This window comes from Typopeltis vanoorti, chromosome 1 (genome assembly GCF_054136105.1).
Source record: "Typopeltis vanoorti isolate ZY-2024b chromosome 1, IOZ_Tvanoo_1.0, whole genome shotgun sequence".
NCBI classification, from domain to species: Eukaryota; Metazoa; Arthropoda; class Arachnida; order Uropygi; family Thelyphonidae; genus Typopeltis; species Typopeltis vanoorti.
This window is the reverse complement of record NC_143549.1, coordinates 117,032,757-117,054,167: the sequence shown is the minus strand read 5'-3', so window position 1 is coordinate 117,054,167 and position 21,411 is coordinate 117,032,757. Positions and strand designations below refer to the sequence as shown.

At 35.6% G+C, this 21,411-nt stretch overlaps 1 protein-coding gene across 3 annotated transcripts in view; it reads right to left on the bottom strand.

Annotated features, from left to right (window-relative positions):
• The window catches only part of LOC150110341 (KICSTOR complex protein kaptin-like), a 252,785-nt gene that overhangs the window by 1,359 nt on the left and 230,015 nt on the right, over positions 1-21,411 (bottom strand). For all 3 annotated transcript variants that reach the window (XM_090393083.1, XM_090393074.1, XM_090393065.1), the window contains one exon: positions 13,451-13,624. In XM_090393083.1, coding sequence (XP_090249209.1) covers positions 13,451-13,624 — 174 coding nt within the window. The remainder of the gene's footprint in view (positions 1-13,450; positions 13,625-21,411) is intronic.

Here is a 21,411-nt window from a genome sequence, read left to right as displayed (position 1 = left end):
CATGCGAGTGCATTTTTGATCCACTGTGAGCAAGCATGGCACCCATCTTGTGCAAAGCTTTTTCATTTGTAATTCTTCATGCAAAATATATCCTACACGTTCTTTTGAAATGCCTATAGTCTCAGCAATTTCACGCACTTTGACTCACCAGTCATCCAATACCATATCGTGCACTGGATCAATGATTTCTGGTGTTGTTACACTTTTTGGATGCCCTTCATGTGCATCGTCTTCAACACTGGTACAGCCACATTTAAACTTGGCAGCCTATTTCTTAATTGTCAAAAACGAAGGAGAAGAGTGTGCCCATAAACTTTTATGAACTTTAAATTAATTTCTTTTGGAGTTAAACCTTCTTTTACAAAGAATTTTATAACTGCATGATACTCAATTTTTATCCATTTCAAGGGATACAGATAACGCTTTTGCTTCAGACAGCTGTATAGAACAAATTACTTGATAAAATGACTTGCAATTTCACGTGGATGCTTATGACAGATGTAACCACTTAAAAAAAATCTTGCTGATAGTGTTGCCATCTATGGTCGAGGCCAAGAACTTTTCAGAACACCCTCATATCATATATATATATATATATATATAGTGTTGCCATCTATGGTCGAGGCCAAGAACTTTTCAGAACACCCTCATATCATATATATATACAGGGTGTTCGGGATAAATTTGACAGTTTCGTAAGGAAAAAGAAAATCTTCTTTGTATCTATTAAATTTAATGAATTGACAAAAAAACATTACAGGCAGAGTTAATTACAATACTATCAACAAGATTTACTCAAAATAACCACCATTAGCATCGATCACAGCTTCAATTCTGCTTCGGAACCTCGAATAAGCTGATGCTACAGTCTCCCTGGGAAGGGCCGCAAAAACTGTTTTAATTTTATCCATTAACTGGGCTTTTGTATTACTGGAAGTGCGATTGGTGTCTTTTTCAACTGCGCCCCATACAAAATAATCCATGGGGTTAAGGTCTGGGGAGTTTGGAGGCCAAACATTTGGACTGGTGAAGTCGTAGAAATTTTCAGACAACCATTTTTGACTTTTCCCAGAGGTGTGGCAAGGGGCCGAATCCTGCTGCCATACATACGGCCTACCATTGGCTACCCTTGTTATCCAGGGCTTGACTACAGTTAGCAACTCCACGAACAAAGCCCGAATTCCAATGCCAGGGTTCTTCAACACCTGTTCCTGCAGATTTGCGAGGAATTCTGCTGTACGAACGCAATCAGATCGTCTGCTAGGGATCTTTCTTCTTGCTACATCCTCGTAGTCACCATTGCAAGTCTCTAGTTCATGCCTGGTTGTTTTTACTGTATTCAGGGAGCATTGGGCAGCAGTCGTAATATCCTTATTTTGATGGCGGGCACGAATCATCATGATACAAGTTATTCTCTTCCATGATTCAGGTGGGTTCCAGCTATCCATCCTTTCTGACATCTTGTATATGAATGAAGAAGGGTCCAAACTTTTAAATGAAGAGAAGTGTGTGTTAATACATGTAACTTACGGAAAAATATAATTAATTATAAATATGTCAAATTTATCCCGAACACCCTGTATATATATATATTAAACTCTTTAATAAGGATCAATGGCTAGAAACAGGATGTTTGAAATGCACAATTGAAGATAATGAAGGAAATGAACATAGTGTATCAAATATAAGTAATGAATACAAGACATTCGTTTATTATACCACAAGTATTGAAAAATAAATTTCTTTGTAATTATTTGGGTTTGTATAAAATATAACTTCCCATAGGGAGGGGGTAGGCTGAAAATTAGGAAACACTGATATGGTAGATCAAGAAGTGATACATTAGTGACAATACAAAGAATCACAAAAACAAATCATTAGCTGTACTGATATGTACATAACTTCTGTATGCATGTACTACTGCATATGAAGGCAACTCTTACTGTATGCAAGGTTTTCTTACTATAAATACACTGTGCTAAGAAATTAAGTTTCTGAAAGTAATATATGAACTTTCCTCAGTTGCCTAGGTATATATAGTACTAAACTTGTGTCTTTGTTTACTGCTATTTGAGTAGGATTGCAGTTTGTGATTATTCACTGATTTAATTAGACTTCTTAAAACATGTTCATTATACATCCTTTTGTGGAGATGTATTAATGGGTCATGCTGGACATAGGACTCATAAGGGTATATAACATCTCCACAACTCGTAATCTTTAATCTTCTACATGCCTCTAAAATTGTTCATGTAGATATAAATTTATATATACAGGGTGTCTCGAAATTCACGCAAGAAGTAATTTTGATAGAAAACACAGGTTTTTAATTAAAAATTGTAATTTCTTATTGATTCATAAAGTATACAGTATAGGGTTATGCATGGAATAGCATATCGGGTAAATGGCCTCCACGGCTTTGCTGGCACATACGCACTCTTTTGTCGAAATTTTCCATGACCGTTTTGCATAAACGTGGCTGAATTTCGTTGATACAGCGCTCAATTTCCTCCTTCAAGGCGTGGGTGGTCGTGGGCTTGTTGGCATAAACCTTAGACTTCAAAAAACCCCAACGCCGTTAAGTAACATGATCTGGGCGGCCAATTCTGATCACCAAAACAGGAAATTACATGACCAGGAAGTGACTCATGCAGTAATTGAATTGTTTCTCAGGCTGTATGGCATGTAGCACCGTCTTGTTGAAACCACACACATCCATATCTTGCAATTTAGGCACAAAAAACTGGATTATCATGTCGTGATAGCGAGCACCATTAACTGTTATTGTCTTACAGCCGCATTTTCGAAGAAGAATGGACCGATGATGCCTCCAGCCCAAAATCCGCACCAAACAGCGACACGTTGTGGATGCATTTGTTTCTGAACCCCAAATGCGACAATTTTGTTGATTAACAAAGCCATCAAGATGAAAATGAGCCTCATCGCTGAAGATGATTTTGTTCGAAAAACAAGCATCCGCTTGTTGTTGTTCCATAATCCATTCAACGAACTCTCTTCTCTGTGTGTGGTCAGTAGGCTTCAGTTCTTGAGTCAATTGAACTTTGTAAGCATAAAGATGCAGCAAATCTTTCGTGAGAATACGCTGTAGAGAGCTTCTCGAAATGCCCAATTCAAGACCACGGTGCCGAATTGATGTTCCTGGACTCTCAGCAACACTCTCACGAACTGCTTTGATGTTTTCTGTTGAATGACTTGTTGAAGGACGGCCAGAGTGCATAAGATCACTAATTGATCCAGTTTCCTTGAATTTTTTAATTAATCTTTTCACAGTTGATGAAGTTAAATCACTATTCCGACCATATTTTGTAAGAAAATTGCGAACTGTAGCTGCCAAACCTTCATTATTTTTAAAATATTGCTCAACAATGAAAATGTGTTGTTCTTTTGTGTAGCACTCCATTTTTAATAACCCTGAACTGTCAGCTGTCACGCCGTCTTTTTTTTCTCATTGGCAACACTTTACCGCACAAATGGCGCTAAATTTAAATCTTGCGTGAATTTTGGGACACCCTTTATATAGAACTAGGAAACTGCTAAGTCAAACATACAAACTAACTCTTTAGCATGTTACCTAAAAACAGCAATACATCTTGCATCTGTACAACCTTAATATGGTTATACTAATATACTTATACACTGGGTATATTAGTATACCCAGTGGCTCTAATTCATTTGTGATAATATGAAATATACTGGTAAAGTGCTCATGAAATAATGCCACTATCACATTTCATAATTATTCTTATATATATATATATATAATGGAACCTGTGGATTCCAATAACATGAAAAGGTTAACATTATCAGTTTCAAAAGTATAGTTAAATGTTCAAATTATTCAGTGCTGTCCACATTTCTTTAATTATTCTTTCTCTTGCTTGCCATACAGTGGAAGGACTCCAATCCTTTAGCTATTTACCTGGAAAAAAAACTTTTTTAATCTCTCTCTCTCTCTCTATATATATATGTATACACATATGTGGGACCACTAATTAGTTAATGAGCAACACATATCTCCTACCAACTAACAAACCCACCTTCTTGGAGTTTGGCCTTTTCACAAACAAGGTTGTTGATCCTGGTAAGTAATGCCAGCTATATCCCTAAGTGGTAGATCACTTTTTTTGTCCCCTGAAACACCACTGTTTAAATTATTAGAGGCCTGAAGAAGCTTTTTTTTTTTTTTTATACTATAGGTTTACAAGCAAGGCTAAAACCTTATAATACATTTGTACCATGGGTTTTTCTATTCTTATATTTTTTTTATTTACATACCCTAGAAAACCACTATCTATCCTTGCCCCTTCACACAGTAGTGGTATCACACTGGACAATGAAATTCATGTCCAGTGGGGAAAAAAAATAGCCCTCAAGTATCACAGAACACACCTACAATTTGGCAAAGATACAGTGACGATATTTTTATCATGTGGTCAGACTATCCAATTAGAAGGTTTCGTTACCTTCCTGAACAACATTCATCCTCAAATCAAATTCACAGCTGAATTGGAAAGAAATAGATCTTTACCGTTTTTTGGATACATTAGTAAAGCTATCAGAGCAAAACACACTCTACTTCTCAGGAAAACAACTAAAATTAATTACATGCAAGAAGTTGCATGTAATTAATTTACATGCAACTTCTCACTGCCAACCAGCACAAAAAAAATAGGCATCACCTGTTCCTTACATGATAGAGCCTACAGAATTTCTTCAAACATATATAAAAGAAAGTAAGAGCTACAGTATCTTAATTCTGCCCATCCAAAAAATGGTTACAACAGAACATTAGTAAAAACAATCTGTCTCAACCTCCAAAATGAACAGAAAAACAAATAAACCAAGAATATCAAGGAGCAGTGCTTCTCCCATATATACAATCAATCACAGATAAAATAGCAAGATTGCTTCACCAAAAAAAATTAAAAGTTACTTCCTATCCAAAACCATCACATCTGCCACTTAAAAAAAAAAGCAGGTGTCTACAAGAGCAATTGCAGGCTACAGTAGTAGATCTGGAGCAAGATGCTCATAGGAACATGTGAATAAAAGAAAGTAAAATCAGGGTTGGCAGCACATACAACAGATACAAAACATTAGTAGAATGGCAGAAAAATGAAATACTCCACACTGATTACCACTTTTACCCAAGAGTATTCAAAGAATCAGCTGAAGATTTTGCATCAAATCTGGTCTTTCTTAATCCATCATGACACACTTGTATCTACTAGCAGTACGCAGCAACCCACAAACCAGCAAATGCATGCTTTCCATTGTTTAAATATGTTTCAAATATTCTTCACTAGAAATGTTAACTGTTATTGGTTTGCTTGTAGTTTAATTTATTCAGGCTATTTCCTGAGAAAGTGAAACCAAGTTTTTCATGAAACTAATCAAATTAAAAAAATTTCTTTTTGACTTCTTTGTATGTGGTTTAAAATGGGAAAATACATTCTAATATGTCCTTTCTCCAATGACATTCATCTCCCACCTAATGACAATCACAAAGATGAACCCAGAGCCACACTCAAACCAGCAGACTGTCATTTGGAGAGTAGCTACTCAGATAACCAGGCTGGCTAAATGTTTCACCACAGAGCAAGATTGCTGCCTCTCTCCTTCTCACATGTAATGTGGGAAACAGATTTATAGATATAACAGACACACTGTATGGACCCAAAACCTCCCTTTCATTTGAGGGTAGTTCTGCAAGCCTGCAGCTACACAGTATGCAGGATTAAACTTGGTGGTAACTGATCAGGAGGCTTATCTCAATCAGCTGGCATATAATTCTTGCTATCACTTAATCTGCCAGGTCATGCCTGGAGGCAATCTTAGTATAGTGGTGTGCAGGGTAAAACTGTCAAGGACATGAATTGGACTTAGAGAGTTGTGTATAATTGATCAGTAGACAATCCTGCTATCGCTTGGTCTGGCAAGAGGAAGGCAGAGATAATAGCATGTGAGGGGAGAAGCATCAAGGACATGCTAAGAAAACTATAGGTCGATATTGTTTTAATAGAAGTGTGAGAGGACGGAGGTGCAAGAATTTTGTTTACAAAAAAGAGATGGCAGTACTTAACAAAATTTAAAGCTACTGAAACAAAAAGATAAAATCAAATGAGATTGTTGTAAATAACAATTACAAGATGTTATATTCAAGCAAAAATAATCAAGTATCTAAACAGCATTCAATAGTAACCAAAAAGATAATCTTGAAAAGCGAGCAATATCAAATAGAATGATGTAGACATGCATCAAAATTAGTAATTGGACAATAGCACATATTTGTGACACAGGGATCCTACAGAATGTACTAGTAAGAATGAAGTGGAGGAATTTTTTTGAGTTATTAAGAAGATAACAAATTCCTTGGAGATCTAAACAGCAGAGTAGAAATTGAGTAGCAGATTCATACACTACTGAAGACAATGCTTCATGCTGGTTCAGGTAATGTCGGGCTTGCATATTGCAGTCCTACATGGAAACCCATCTTGTGTTCTGAATATGTGTGTTCATCTAAATGGACAGACAGGTAGATCTACTGTCCATTTAGATGAACACAAATCTTACATCTGCAATCACGACTATGGTCAATCTGGCCTTGCAGACCATGTATTGGACACAACTCACCATGCTCCATCACAGTAAACTTAAAAAGGAAAGACTATTTTTGAAATCTGCAGCAGCACTCAGAAATCAACCTAATCTTAACAAATATGGATGTATAAAACTTCCCAAAATTTAGTAAAGAATAATCGTAAAGAGTCCTAGTTTACATCCTAGACCACCTACAAAAGCTCATAGAGGGCATGCCACCTAGATAGGGCTTTAGAGTATGGTTCCCATAATGTTTTACTAAAATCTGGGACATGTTAAAAATTAAGAAAACCAAAAATAAAACTATTATATATGTTGCACTTTAATTTAAATATTGCTATAAACATACATTAAATCCACAAATATATTTAATTAGAAAAATATTTATCAGATTTATGGACCTGTTCAAGAATTTTTTTTTCTTCATCATCATCATAAAATTCCTGACATGTACCCTCAAGGGGTGTACAGGATATGAGTACTACATGAAAAATTTACATCATTACTAACTTCCTATCTACAATTTTCCTCCAAATCAGTCTGTTACTTGTCAAGACTCCAATATTATCATTATCAAATCTTATATTTCTATCGTCTAAAGGCACATTGTACCGTATCAATCCACCTATGTCTTGGTCTTCCTCTGGGTCGTTTTCCTGCCAACCTGGCAGAGAACACTTGTTTTGCTAATCTTTCCTCACCCATTCTGTTTAATTTTTTATCATAGAACTCAGCACGAGAGAAATTCTTAAAATATGTCTTTACAATGATTAAAGCTTTTACTGTCTCAATTTTAAGTCTGTTTTTTTTCATCTGTCCAGAGTGCATTTAACATGTTATAGATTTAGCACTGCATTAGTTCCTGGCAGTGCTAAACAAAAACTAACTAGGCATTTAATACTCCCAGAATTTATACCTTGCTTTGTAAAATGAGCAAACAGAAGAACACCATTTATCACTGACACTTTGATCCTTCTGTTCACAATATTTTTCTCACAGTAAAACTTGGTGACACTGTCTGCATGAATATGTAGCTTTCTTGTATGTTCTTCCAAGTCACAGGATCCTTTCCCTTCAAATTAATCCAATCCATAGACTGAAGAGGTGTGAGAAATGATGTACACCACTCCTGAATATATTCAATACAGGTGCAGTAGAAATCTACTGCATAGCTTTCAAACTTTTCAACTATTATGTGTCCTTCTTTTTCTAATTCTTGCAAATGTTTTCTCACAGTAGTTGTAAGAAACTTTTCTGCCTTCCTACAATTTAACCTTTCCACCAGTTTGTTTGTTTCATCCTTCACTTCAATTACTGTTATATCTTGCTTTTCAATACATTTAATGGTATCATAAAAGGTTTTTAACTGGCTGGCAAGGAAATGCAGGAGTATAATTGAGAGTGGATTTTCAAAGAAATTTTTTAGAACTGATAGGACATTTGTCAATAAAAAGAAAATATGACTTCAATGAAGGGAACATGTCAATAATCCTCTAGATTGCAGGCAAAATAGAGAGCCATCTTGTCTTGCTGTTACTCAAAACAGTTTTATACTCTGTGTTTGTGAATTCACAAAATGATTTAAGCTCCCCAACTTGTACACAATATATGTGGAAATGTTGGTAAATCTTGTTAATTATTAACTGAAGATCGATAGAGAAGCAGTCTGCACAGCATTATGTATCATGTGTGCAGGGCAACCAATTCCAATTAAATTGTTCACAGCGTTTTCTTGCATTTTGAAGTGCAGATTATCCTTTCCCTTTCTCTTTTTTCCACCAAAGTTTGTATTTGTATTATCTGCTAATATAGCAATACCCTTTTTCAGGAGATCTAACTTCTGTAACACTTCCAACACATAAGAAAATAAAAGTTTTGAAGTTTCACCGAACTCCAACACATTCATCTTTTTCTGGGTGATAGTATCTAATGACCAGAGGCACTAATTACATGTCAAAGTGGTTTGATGAATCGATTAGTACTGATATAAAACAAACTTCTTTTAACTCTTCCTCAATCTGCTTTGTTGCTAATGGCACACTAACATTGGTTATTATTGCCTTGCACTTTGTTTGCAAACACCTCAATTTATCATTGAAACTTTTTTTCACGATGTTTTTCACAATGGTGTCCATGGAGTTAAAGCTGTGGTTTTTTTTCACCGTGTGTGATACGTGAAGGTTGCTTCCTGCGCTGCCAGTGATAACTCTTTATCCCTTTCACTCTTGGTTTTCACAATTAAAAAATTACTCATACTGCAGTCGGAAGCCTTACTTCGAACAGCAGCTTTATGTTTTTTCGTTTTCACGTGGTTGACTACATCTGCCCGACCACCATGCGAAATGCAAATACAGTTACATAAAGTACATTCCACATTTTCATCTACACCTTTAATGAAAGGAAATTCTCTTCTAATATTATTATTAATACTGCACTTACGTTTTGGAATTATAGGGGTAGAAAATGATAAAAATTATCGATCAAGTAAGATACTGTTATAACAGAAGCATCAGAAAAAAGAACATCACCATTAGTTATTATTAGTTATATTATTTATAGTATTAATGATTATTATTATAAATAACATTGTAATAGAAATTGGCTAAAAACGAGATAAAATCCATTTATCCATTTTTTCCTGAAGGATACTTAAAAAAGTGGGATGAATGGGAACCCTACTTTAGAGTCACCCATGTATTTCATTTAGTATTGTATTGTTTTTGTGTGTGTGTGTTAAAAGTGCAATGTGTACTCCCTGAAGATGTCTCGTGACTAAGACAAAATATTGGAAGCATTAAAATTAGTTTTTAATCCTTTCCTAGTGCTGTCTATACTCCATTAAACCTCCAACATGATGTCCTCCCAGCACTTAAGCCTTAACATGGAAAACACTGACTGATTCAGCCAGAAAGGCATATATGAAGTTGCCTGCAAGGATAGAAAAATATTGCAGGCAGTGGACTCATTAAGAGGCTGTCTTAGAAAAGAAGAAAGCATACTGAAAGTTCCTGGCAAATAAGTCAACATGTGCTCTGAGAGAGAATACAGAGAAAAAAACGTGTAAAGATAAAAATGGCAAAAAGGTGGCATAATGTTCTACAGGCTATTGAAGAAACTATATTGAAATGGAAAAAAAGAGTACCATAAAATTAACTATCTAAACATACATATAAATGAAATATATCAATCATTATAGCCTTCGTATTTGTTATTTGCTTAATCAGAGATAATAATAGCGAATGAAAATTGAAGATAATGATATCCTAGATTTTCAAATAATCACTCTGAAAGATTGTTAAGTGAACAAGAAGTAGCAAAACAGTGATAGAAAATATTCAGGAGGAATGCAGTCAGAAGTACATTTCACTACTTGTCAAAAACCTGAAATATGTATAAGGCAGCTGGAAGAGATGATACTCGGCCAGAAATGCTCAAAGATGAAGATATAAAAGTTTTTACAGTGGGCCACACTGCATTTCAGAAGGTTGAAATAAAGCACTCATCTATAAAAAGGTGGAATAAAACTGAATGAGAGAATTACAAAGGAATTTCCTTTCTGAGTATTCCAGGCAATATTTATGCAGCCATACTTGAGAAGTTAAAACTGGGGTTGTAAGGATCATATTTTCACTTTAGGACACAGCTGAGAAATCAGAGGAATATGACAAGGATCTATAAGTTCAAGTTTTGTAGATTGTATGATGCCAGGAAAAAAAAGACTAAGATCTAGGTGGAGTGTAGTTAGAAATGCTTTAGAAGACTGAAATACAAAGTTTGACAGTATTGGAGTCCTGACAGATAACACAATTAGTTTGGAGGAAAATTGCTGATTAGGAAGTTAGTAATAATGTAAACTTTTCGTATGCATATATAGAAGACCCTATACACCCCTTGATACATATCAGAAATTTCATAATAAGAAACCAAGAACTTAATCCTCTCAATCTAATAACTATCACAGAATGGATAGAAACAAATGCAACATCCTACAGCATTCTCCTAGGGAAGCTTCTGCGACTACAGAAGAAAGAATCTCAAACATGCATAAGTTATCTTCCTTATATTCAACACCCAACATTAAAATATTAAAAATATTCAGGCAACAAGAAGTGAAAGCAGGCTTCATTTCTTTTAATGTTACTCAGTGATCAACATTCATTTTGGTAAAATTATGAAGATTATCACCATGTTAAGCATAAGTTTAATTTCCCCAAGTTTTCACCTATCTTCATATTATGGTCATGTGGAGCATACATCTTAACACCCCTATGTAGACCGAACTGATTTGAAAAGTATCTGTTCCTTACATCATACAATAACTTGGTATGAATGTGAATGCAAATTTAAAGAAGCCTGTGCAATTTTGATCAACTATCTTAATCTTAATAATGGTGGCATGAAAATCACAAGAATTTGGATGACATACATTCAGCCCACTTAAGTTCTTCAAATTTTCCGGCAAAACCTTACTCTAGGACTCTAAGCAATAATTTCAGGATATACAACATCAATAATTTCTAGGACTTTAAGCAATAATCTATACAACACCATCTATGCTGTTGTATAGATGGTCTCTAGCTTAATATATCTTTTAATGATTTCTAATCAAATAGAGAATAATAATAAGACTAGCTTTGGTGTAGTAGGATTTTATTTCCCCATCAGCGGTCAGACGAGTAGTTTTAACAGTTGACCAAATTACTGTGACTTTAGCAAACCATGCAGATTGTAATGTAGGCTTGTTGCTAAATATCGAACTCACATGAAGCTTTAATGATACAGCATTTGGTGGTAGCCTAATCAGTATTTAAAATAAGGGCTAAGGTTTTTCATTGTAAGATATAAAGTTTATGTCCAATGAAATCTCCTCATCCATCCCTTAAAAATTCAAGCATTCTACAAAATCTATGACTACTTTTGTGCTATGTCAGGATAGGCCAATGTGGAGGCCAAAATGCATGAAATGTTGAAAAGAAAATACAAGTGTGATGTAGTCCAGCCATCCAATCAATAAATAAAGATCATGAAATCCTTTGTCAACAAAGTGAAATGCCCTGCATTGAGATGGTCAGTGTAGGGCATTTCACCTCCTCCATCCAGTATAACAAAAATTAAGTCTGGTCCTTATGCATCAAAAATCTCAAACATGCTGATCTCAACTATGATGTATTCTATATCTTGAGACAGAACAATACCTCTTCAGTTCCATATGATTTTACCATTGGCTTTTACCCTCTTTTTTTTAACATCTTAATTAATAAATATTAATTTTTGCATTTATCCTGATAAGTTTCTCCTCATAAATCAGCTTTTAGAAAAGTTAATAAATCGATGTTCATTATTCATCTCCAACTGGAAATAATCTGATGTGTAATAATTTCTTTTTATAACATTACATTTCTCATATAATATAAATTGTACATATGTAAAATTTTTAAAATGAAATACACAGATGTGTAAAAACCTTTATAATGGCTTTTCAGTTGAAGGTGAAGCTGGGTATCGTGCAGAAATGGCAGGCAGAGCCCCCCCCCCTGCTTCCTTCCTACTTTTTTATTTTTATTTTAATTAATCAGGAAACTGGCCAGAAGAACACAGAATTAACACAAGCTTCATAGCCTTAGTTGCTTCAGCTGTACTTCCAAACAACAATAAAATACAGCAATCTCCCAATTTATTATTATTAACAGTTATTATTATTATTTGAACAGAACAGGTACTCTCCCTCGATGAGTCTATGAACTCATCAAGGGAGGGCACCTGTTCTATAACTCTGTCTCCACCCACTGATCGCAACTACACTAACACCACCACTGGTATTTCCACAGACAATCACAAACATCCATGCCCACGATGGGATTCGAACCACAGCCTTTCAGCTGGAGAGCAGATATGCTAACCACTCGGCCAGCCAGGCTGGCCATTTATTTAACCTTCAAAAAATAACAAAACCTACAGTTAGCTAATTTTTTTAAACAGGTTAGCATGGCAGTCAGCTATTATAACAGCAATAACCATACTTCAAGTTAAAATACCTGTTAGTTAAATGGCGATGTCAGTTATCAAGTTTCCTAATGCAAGTGGAAAACTGGATATCATATGCTAAGGACTACTGTTATGGCAGCACACTACATGTCTGCTGTTTGGGGAAATGAATGCCTTAAAGTCATACAGCAATTTTACTTTCAAAGCCAGAGAGTCCAAGATTTTTTTTCTCGAGGGTATCTAGTATCCCAAGTATGAGAGGAGAAGTTTCACTGTAATTTTCGCTTGAGTAATATTCACATAAGGCCTGGTTGGCCAAGTGGTTACCATATCCGCTCTCCAGTCAAAAGACAGCAGGTTTAAATCCTGACATGGACATTTGTGATTGTCTGTTTAAACAGTGGTGGGCGGTAGATGGTGATGGTAGTTGCAGTTGTTGGAGACAGAGTTGTAGAGTAGATGCCCTCCCTTGATGAGTCTTTGGACTCCTTGGAGGTGTCACATAATAATAATAATTTTTATTTAAATATTAGTCATTCATATGACAGTTACTATATATGTATAAAATGATCAACATTAACTGTCACAAAAGAATAATTTAAATTTAATTTTTAACTGAAGCAAAAAAACAAACAAAACAAAGCGCAGTGTGTGACTCTCAAATTTGATAACTTCATAATATAAAGTAATTACTTTATTTTATTCATAGTCTCCAAAATCCACAACTTTTTACAGTATTTGTTTTCAAAATCACAGCAAACTGCATACCTAGTATGCATATCACACACAATTATGCTATTATAAAAAAAAAAGGTTAACTCTATATTCAAAACAAATTTCTCACCTGAAGAATATGGAGTCCTTTTGTAGACAACACTAATAATTCTTTAGTACCATCATCTGTTATATCAATATATGCAAGAGATAACAATGGATAAGGAAAATTTCTTTGCCAATGTAGAATGTAACCTTTGGTTTTGTTTGCAGGAATTTCTTTAAGCTTATAAACAAGCAAATTCTATTGATGAAAGAAAGAAAAGTAAATAAATAAATACAGCCAGGTCTGAAAGATTAAACAACTTATTATTATTTTTATTATAGGAATTTGTTTCTTCTTCAATTCACACAATAAGGAAATAAGTGAATAATATTTATTTAAAAGCCATATATATCAGCCTGAAAATTACAAGCCATCATCAGTGGTAAATTATAGATTAATCCAAAGTGGAATGTGAATGGATTGATTTGAACTATTAAACTATTGTTTGCTACTCATGATGGCCTGTAATTTTCAGGCCAAAATATACTGAGTGGTACATGATTGAAATGGATTGCCATTGAATATTGTGTGTTTGCAAGCAGTGTGAATGAATTCAAGAATAAGTATGATAGCTGGTGCATATAGCATGTGGCCTCCCTCGATGAATCCCTGACTCCCTGGAGGTCTCTGTTAATTATCATCATCATCATGCCTATCAAGGATTTAGGCCTAGAGTGGCCTGTTCCAACCTTATAAGTCATTGTTGAATCTCTTAAGAGGACATCCTTAATTTAAGGCTTGTTTTGGTAATCTTTCTGTTTTCATTCTTTGAATGTGTTCCATCCATTTATGTTTATATTTTTTAATTTTTTCTATTACTGGTTCTTGGTTTAATTCTTTCATAATTTCTTTGTTTCTTTTGTGATCAAATAGGGTATACTTTGCAGTTTTTCTCATAAACTTCATTTCTGCTGTTATTAATCTTTGTTTGTCTTTTTGTTTTATTGTCCAGATTTCGCTTCCATACAATAGGACTGGTAGGGCTAATGTATCGTATACGTTTAGTCTGGTTTGTTTTTGTACTAGGTTTGGTTTAAATATAGAGTTAATTACACCTGTTATTTTTAAATATTTTGCAATTTTTAGGTTTATATCTTTTTCATTTTCATATGTAATCACACATCCTAGGTAGTTAAATGAATTCACCTGTTCTAAATTCTTGTTATCTATGTTCTAAATTCTTGTTATCTATTAATATTTTAGTTCTTACTGGAACCTGTCCTTTAAAGGCCATAGGTTTTGATTTTTCTGTTGATAGTATCATTCCATAATCTTTGGCTATCTCATTTAAATTTAAAGTACCTTTCTGTAAGTTATCTTCATAATTTGTAATTATTATTTAGTAAAATGATCGACAAAAAGGAGAGTATTTAAGTTCACAGTAGGAGAAAGTTTAATACCTTGATGGAAATTTTATTCCATTTTAATATTATTTCATTTAGATAAATATTAAAAAGAGTTGCTGAAAGGGGATATCCCTGTCAGACTCCTTGGTTTATCTCTCTCATACATAATGGCTCATGATTTAATCTTATTTGTATTTGATTATTTTCATTTATATACTTCTGATAGCTTTTAGAATATTATTTGGTATTTGTCTTTCTTTTAATATGTTAAATAAATTGCTTCTTTTAACTTTGTCAAATGCTTTTTCAAAGTCAATAAATGTAATATGTGTTTCTAAATTGTATTTTCTTCTTTACACTATTAATAATTTTAGGCAAAAGGCCGGGTCTATACATAATCGTCCTTTTCTATGTCTCTGTTAATAATAATAATAAATGTTATTTGCTTATTTCCTTAGTGTTTTAATGAAATGAAGAAACTATATGGCACAACTATTTCTAAGAGAGGAATTTTATATTATATAACACTTAATAATTTATACTGTTTTCATTTCATTTCACTTTTAAAGCAGTTGCAACAACTGCTTTAAAAATGTGTCACAAGCCTGAAGCCAAGAATTATAATTTTGCATAAGTAGAAGGTTAAATAAGCTTTAAAAATAAACTATATACAGTACTAGGAAACAGTTTTACTGGATTCCTGATTTAATTTTTTTTTCACATGTATCTGTATAATTTTTTTTTTACTAAATAGTTTAAGGAAATTACAACGTAAACTAGGATATACATTAAAATAAATTTTAATACACTTCCAATATTTCTGCAACATCATGTTGCCATTTTCACAGGATCTTAAGAACAAGACACGTGCATGCAGGCAACAACAAAGTAAATGAGGAAGAAGCAGGAAGCTATTTTTCTCCTAAAGTCCTCATGGTGCCCCTAGCAGACAATGTTGGTATTCTTGGGTGATTGGGATGAAGGTCTTCTGATGTAGGTTTCCCAAATTTGAGGCAGTCCCAAATTTGTTGAGGTTTGGATTGTTTCTTAGGGCTGAAGCTGATTCCATGAAAAGCATTTCATGTTTGTATTTATTACGGTGTATTATCATGGCTTTCTTCCACCATATTCTATGGCAGGTATCCAGCGCATGGTCTGCAAGACCAGAGTGGCTGTATTGCTGAAACCGGATGTAGTCCTTGTGTTCTGAAATTCTGATATTAGCTGTCCTGCTTGTTTGGCCAAAGTAGGACAGCTTACAGCTGCAAGGGGCCTGGTATACACCAGGTAGATCTGGGGGGGGAGGTTGGTCTTTAGTAGAGCGGATAAGGGATGCCAATTTTTTATATGGTCTATAACAAGAAGTTAAGTCATGTTTGTTTAGGATTTTTGTAATTTTTTTCCGAGGTGTCTCGGACATAGGGTATGGTGATGGATTTAGAGTAGTCCTTGTTGTGAGGGGGTGGAGGGTTATTGGTTTCAATATTTTTTGGATTTTTTTTTTGGAGGGGGTAGCCATTGGCTGAGAAAGTGTTGAGAATGTGGTTTAGTTCTGTGGTTAGGGCATTGTCATTTGAACAGATAAGTTTAGCCCTGTTGTGTAGTGTCTTAATGATTCCATACATATTGTTGCGAGGAGGGGTAGTGAGATTGTTGGTGAATGTATATGCCTGTATGGGTGGGTTTTCTATAGACTGAGAAAACCAAGGTTCCATCAGGCCGGCGGGTGACTAGTGTGTCTAAGAAAGGAAGGCAGTTGTTTTTTTCGTCTTCCGGGGTGAATTTGATTCTGGCGTGTTGGTTGTATAAGTGTGTTAGGAAGGAGAGGAGTGTATCGGGGCCATGTGGCCAAATAGCGAACACATTATCAACATAGCAAAGCCAAAAGGTTGATTTTTGTGGGGCAGAGTCTAAGGCTTTCTCTTCAAAAGGAAGTTGTGATTTCGAGATCGAGTTCTTTTTTAAATTTTCAAATTTTTTGATGTGTCGATCTCATACTTTTTAAAATTCTTTCTCTGATGCAGTGCACGAGATGTCATATAAAATAGACCAAATTTTGTGGCTTAAGGTGCTTGAAAGGTCATCTTCACGTGCCAGGATAGCTAAGTTAGCATCATTCAGGAAACGGCGAGTGGTGGCGATTTGTTCCCTGAGCAAAGCTTGGCTGGCACGGTTATAAATACGAAGAGCCTTTTGCGAAGAGAAACAGTGCATAAACTCAAAGATGACCTTTCATTCACCTTACGCCACGAAATTTGGTCTATTTTATATGACATCTTGTGCATTGCAGCAGAGAAAGAAATTTAAAAAGTACGAGATCGACACATCAAAAAATTTGAAAATTTAAAAAAGAACTCGATCTCGAAACCACAACTTCCTACCGAAACGGTAGTCAACCTTTCCTCATTTAGTGTGAAACCTGAAGCACTCGACGCCTTCTCATGTGGCCACAACTTCACCAGTGCACCCAGAAGAATACCTGCTGAAGATATTATGATACGAATTGAACGTGGGATACGACACCTTCCAAACCACATCGCCAACGATATTAGACTGGATGTGGCTTGTGTTCTGACCAAAGCTAAACCACTAAAAGCTAACATGCTCAGTAAGGAAATTAAATCTCTATTAGAATTAAAGAAAAACAAGGAAATAATAATAACCAAAGCTGATAAAGGGAACACCACAGTATTGCTTAACCAAAAGGATTACACAGATAAGCTGAAATCTTTATTGTTAGATCGGGCCACTTACCTCCCTATCCAGTACGATCCCACCAACTCACAAATTAGAAAACTCCACAGGCTCCTTAAGAAGGTCACTTCTTGGACTGTGGAAATCACTAACAAACTAAAACCATTTAACTCCATAACCCCCCCCCCCCCCGTATTTATGGACTCCCAAAAATACATAATGAAAATGTGCCATTACGTGCCATAGTGGATGGCATTGATTCCCCCACATACACACTAGCTAAACATTTGGCCAAAGCTCTCACACACTATACTGGCAACACACCTTCACACATAAAAAACTCAGCACACTTCAAAGCCAGCATAGAAAACCTTACACTTAAACACACTGACACTGACTGACATAATGGTCAGTTTTGATGTCTCCTCCTTATTCACAAATGTCCCACTCAAAGAATCCTTAGAACTAATCCAAGCTAAATTTCCTCCCGATATCACAGCGCTATTTCAGTTCACAATGAACTCAGCTATTTTGTTTGCAAGGAAAATTCTATAAACAAATAGAGGGGACAGCCATGGGTTCTCCACTCTCTCCCCACCCTTGGCCAACTTTTATATGGAGGCTTTTGAAGAGAAAGCCTTAAACTCTGCCCCACAAAAACCAACCATTTGGCTTTGCTATGTTGATAATGTGTTCGCTATTTGGCCACATGGCCCCGATACACTCCTCTCCTTCCTAACACACTTATACAACCAACACCCCAGAATCAAATTCACCCCGGAAGACGAAAAAAACAACTGCCTTCCTTTCTTAGACACACTAGTCACCCGCCGGCCTGATGGAACCTTGGTTTTCTCAGTCTATAGAAAACCCACCCATACAGGCAACATTCACCAACAATCTCACCACCTCTCCTCGCAACAATATGTATGGAATCATTAAGACATTACACAACAGGGCTAAACTTATCTGTTCAAATGACAATGCCCTAACCACAGAACTAAACCACATTCTCAACACTTTCTCAGCCAATGGCTACCCCCCCCAAAAAAAAAAATCCAAAAAATATTGAAACCAATAACCCTCCACCCCCTCACAACAAGGATTACTCTAAATCCATCACCATACCCTATATCCGAGGAACCTCGGAAAAAATTACAAAAATCCTAAACAAACATGACTTAACTTCTTGTTATAGACCATATAAAAAATTGGCATCCCTTATCCGCTCTACTAAAGACCAACCTCCCCCCCCCCAGATCTACCTGGTGTATACCAGGCCCCTTGCAGCTGTAAGCTGTCCTACTTTGGCCAAACAAGCAGGACAGCTAATATCAGAATTTCAGAACACAAGGACTACATCCAGTTTCAGCAATACAGCCACTCTGGTCTTGCAGACCATGCGCTGGATACCCGCCATAGAATACAGTGGAAGAAAGCCACAATAATACACTGTAGTAAATACAAATATGAAAGGCTTTTCATGGAATCAGCCTCAGCCCCAAGAAACAATTCAAACCTCAACAAATATGGCTGCATGAGACTGCCTCAAATTTGGGAAACCTATATCAGAAGACCTTCAGCCCAATCGCCCAAGAATACCAACATTGCCTGCTAGGGGGCACCATCAGGCCTTTAGGAGAAATAACAGCTTCCTGCTTATTCCTCATTTACTGTTTGTTGTGCCTGCATGCATGTGTTCTTAAGTTCCTGTGAAAATGGCAACGTGACGTTGCCGAAATATTGGAAGAGTATTAAAATTTATTTTAATGTATATCCTAGTTTATGTGTTGTAATTTCCTTAAACTATTTAGTAAAAATGCATAACCAACGTCTAAGCCTTTCCACAAGTATCTGTGTATAATCCATAGAGAGAGAGAGAGTGAGAAAATGTTGTAAGAACAACACAGGTAGCACTGCACCATTACAAAGGTTACAGAAGTACACGAAGTAAGATGATTCAGGATGGGCAGAGGAGAGTACTTGCCTGGAGGAATGATACAGAATGTGACAATGAATAACTTGATAGGCAGAGTGATTCAGGTAGTGAAAAATCTGTAAAACACATATGACAAGATAACAAGAGAAAAGCTATTCTAAATGCTACTGTTAATGAGGCATTATATTAAGCAATACTTAATCTATATTTGAACTGTAAGTCAGCAATTAGAATTGAAGGAGATCTAAGATGGTTGGATATTAAGTCTGGCATCAGAAAATGGTGCACATTATCTCAACTGTTATTCATCACCTACATGGATCACATTATGAAGGAAAGTGGTATTAAATGCTGACATCAAAATTGGAGATATTAATAACAGCTATATAAATGATGTTACACTTCGAAATAAATCCAGTACAGGTCTGCAGGATTCCATGATTAAATTGAATGTAATAAGTTTTATATGAAAATCAGCAATAAAGAGACAAAGAAAATGAAAATAGGCAGAAACATTGATAACTCAACTGCATCCTGAATGGATAACCTATAGAACAAGTAAAGCATTTCAGCTATTTGGACTTAGTGAGGATGGAAAATTAAATATGGAAAAAGACAATGGAATTAGCAAAGCTGGCATGGTAGGAAATAAACTGATGAGGATTAAGAGAGAAATCAGTCAAAACACTAAACTAGCTATATACAAAACAGTTTTTAAAACAATCTGAACTTACGGATATGAGAGCTATGTCAGAAAGAAAACAAAATAAAACACTTGATCAAAGACTGAAAACCACAGATATGAGAACTCAGAGAAAGATTAGAGGAATGAACAGATGGCATCAATGGTAGAATGATATTAAAAATGAGGCTATTGGGAAGGAACTTGACATAGCATTCCTGAATGTGGTATGGTGATATGATCAAACAGAATGGAAGGGAGAAAGGTGTTCTTTGCTGGGCAGGAAAAAAGATCCAGAAGAAAGCCGAGATCTAGGTGAATTGGAGGAAAATTGTCAATAGGAAGTTAGTAATGATGTAAAGTTTCATGTAATACTATCATAATATCCTGTTCATCCCCCTTGAGTGTACATATCTGGATACTTGGAGTGCATTTGATGACAAAGGAAAGAAGGGATTCAAATGATGGATTGCATTTGAATATGGAATGATGCAGGCATTTGGAAAGGCTGTTGTTTTCTGGGCAAGTGAGCATGTTACAGCAGAGGACTAGACTTGCCAGGGTGGAAGGAAGCAGAGATGGCCTTATGTGGGAACACCAGCTTGGAGAATGAACAGTATATTACACGGACAAGTGGAGACTGCAGAAAGTCATTAGGATTCAATCTATGGCATTGATTGACAAAATCTGTCAGATTTTTGTATCTGTGAAATGATACTCAGATGTTGTGACAGGGATAGAAATTGAAATATTTCATATTTTGGCAGGAGAGAGAGAGAGAAGGTAAATAGGGTGGTGGAGTGTTACTTATGTAATTGAGGAGTTGTACCCACTCAGGCAGAAAATTGAGGAGAGGATGATAGCAATGGTTTCTTAATTATATGGTGTGAGGATAGAGGTAGAAAGGAGAGGATGTTTAGTGAGATGTTGCTATAGGTCAGGATAAGGAGCAGGAAATGCTTAGGCACATCACTTTGGCAAGTACAGAATGAATTACAGAAATCCCTCGATTAATGCGCCCCTGATTAGTTCGTCATTTTTTTTCGATACCCAAATTCGATTAGTGCGCCTATATACATCTTAAAAATAAATGTTACAGATTTTAAAAATTTAATATCTATACATTTTTATGGCTAACTATTTTAAAAAATCACTCACCAGAATGAAATAATTTAGTTACCGATTTAAAACATTTTACAAAGTTATTTTTAATGGCATACTGTCCGCGTGGTTAGCCTAGTGGCTTTGTGCTTTACAACCATATGCCTGGGGAAGGAGTGTCCTGGATTTAATTCCCGTTGCCAACGTGAGGAGCTTAAGGATC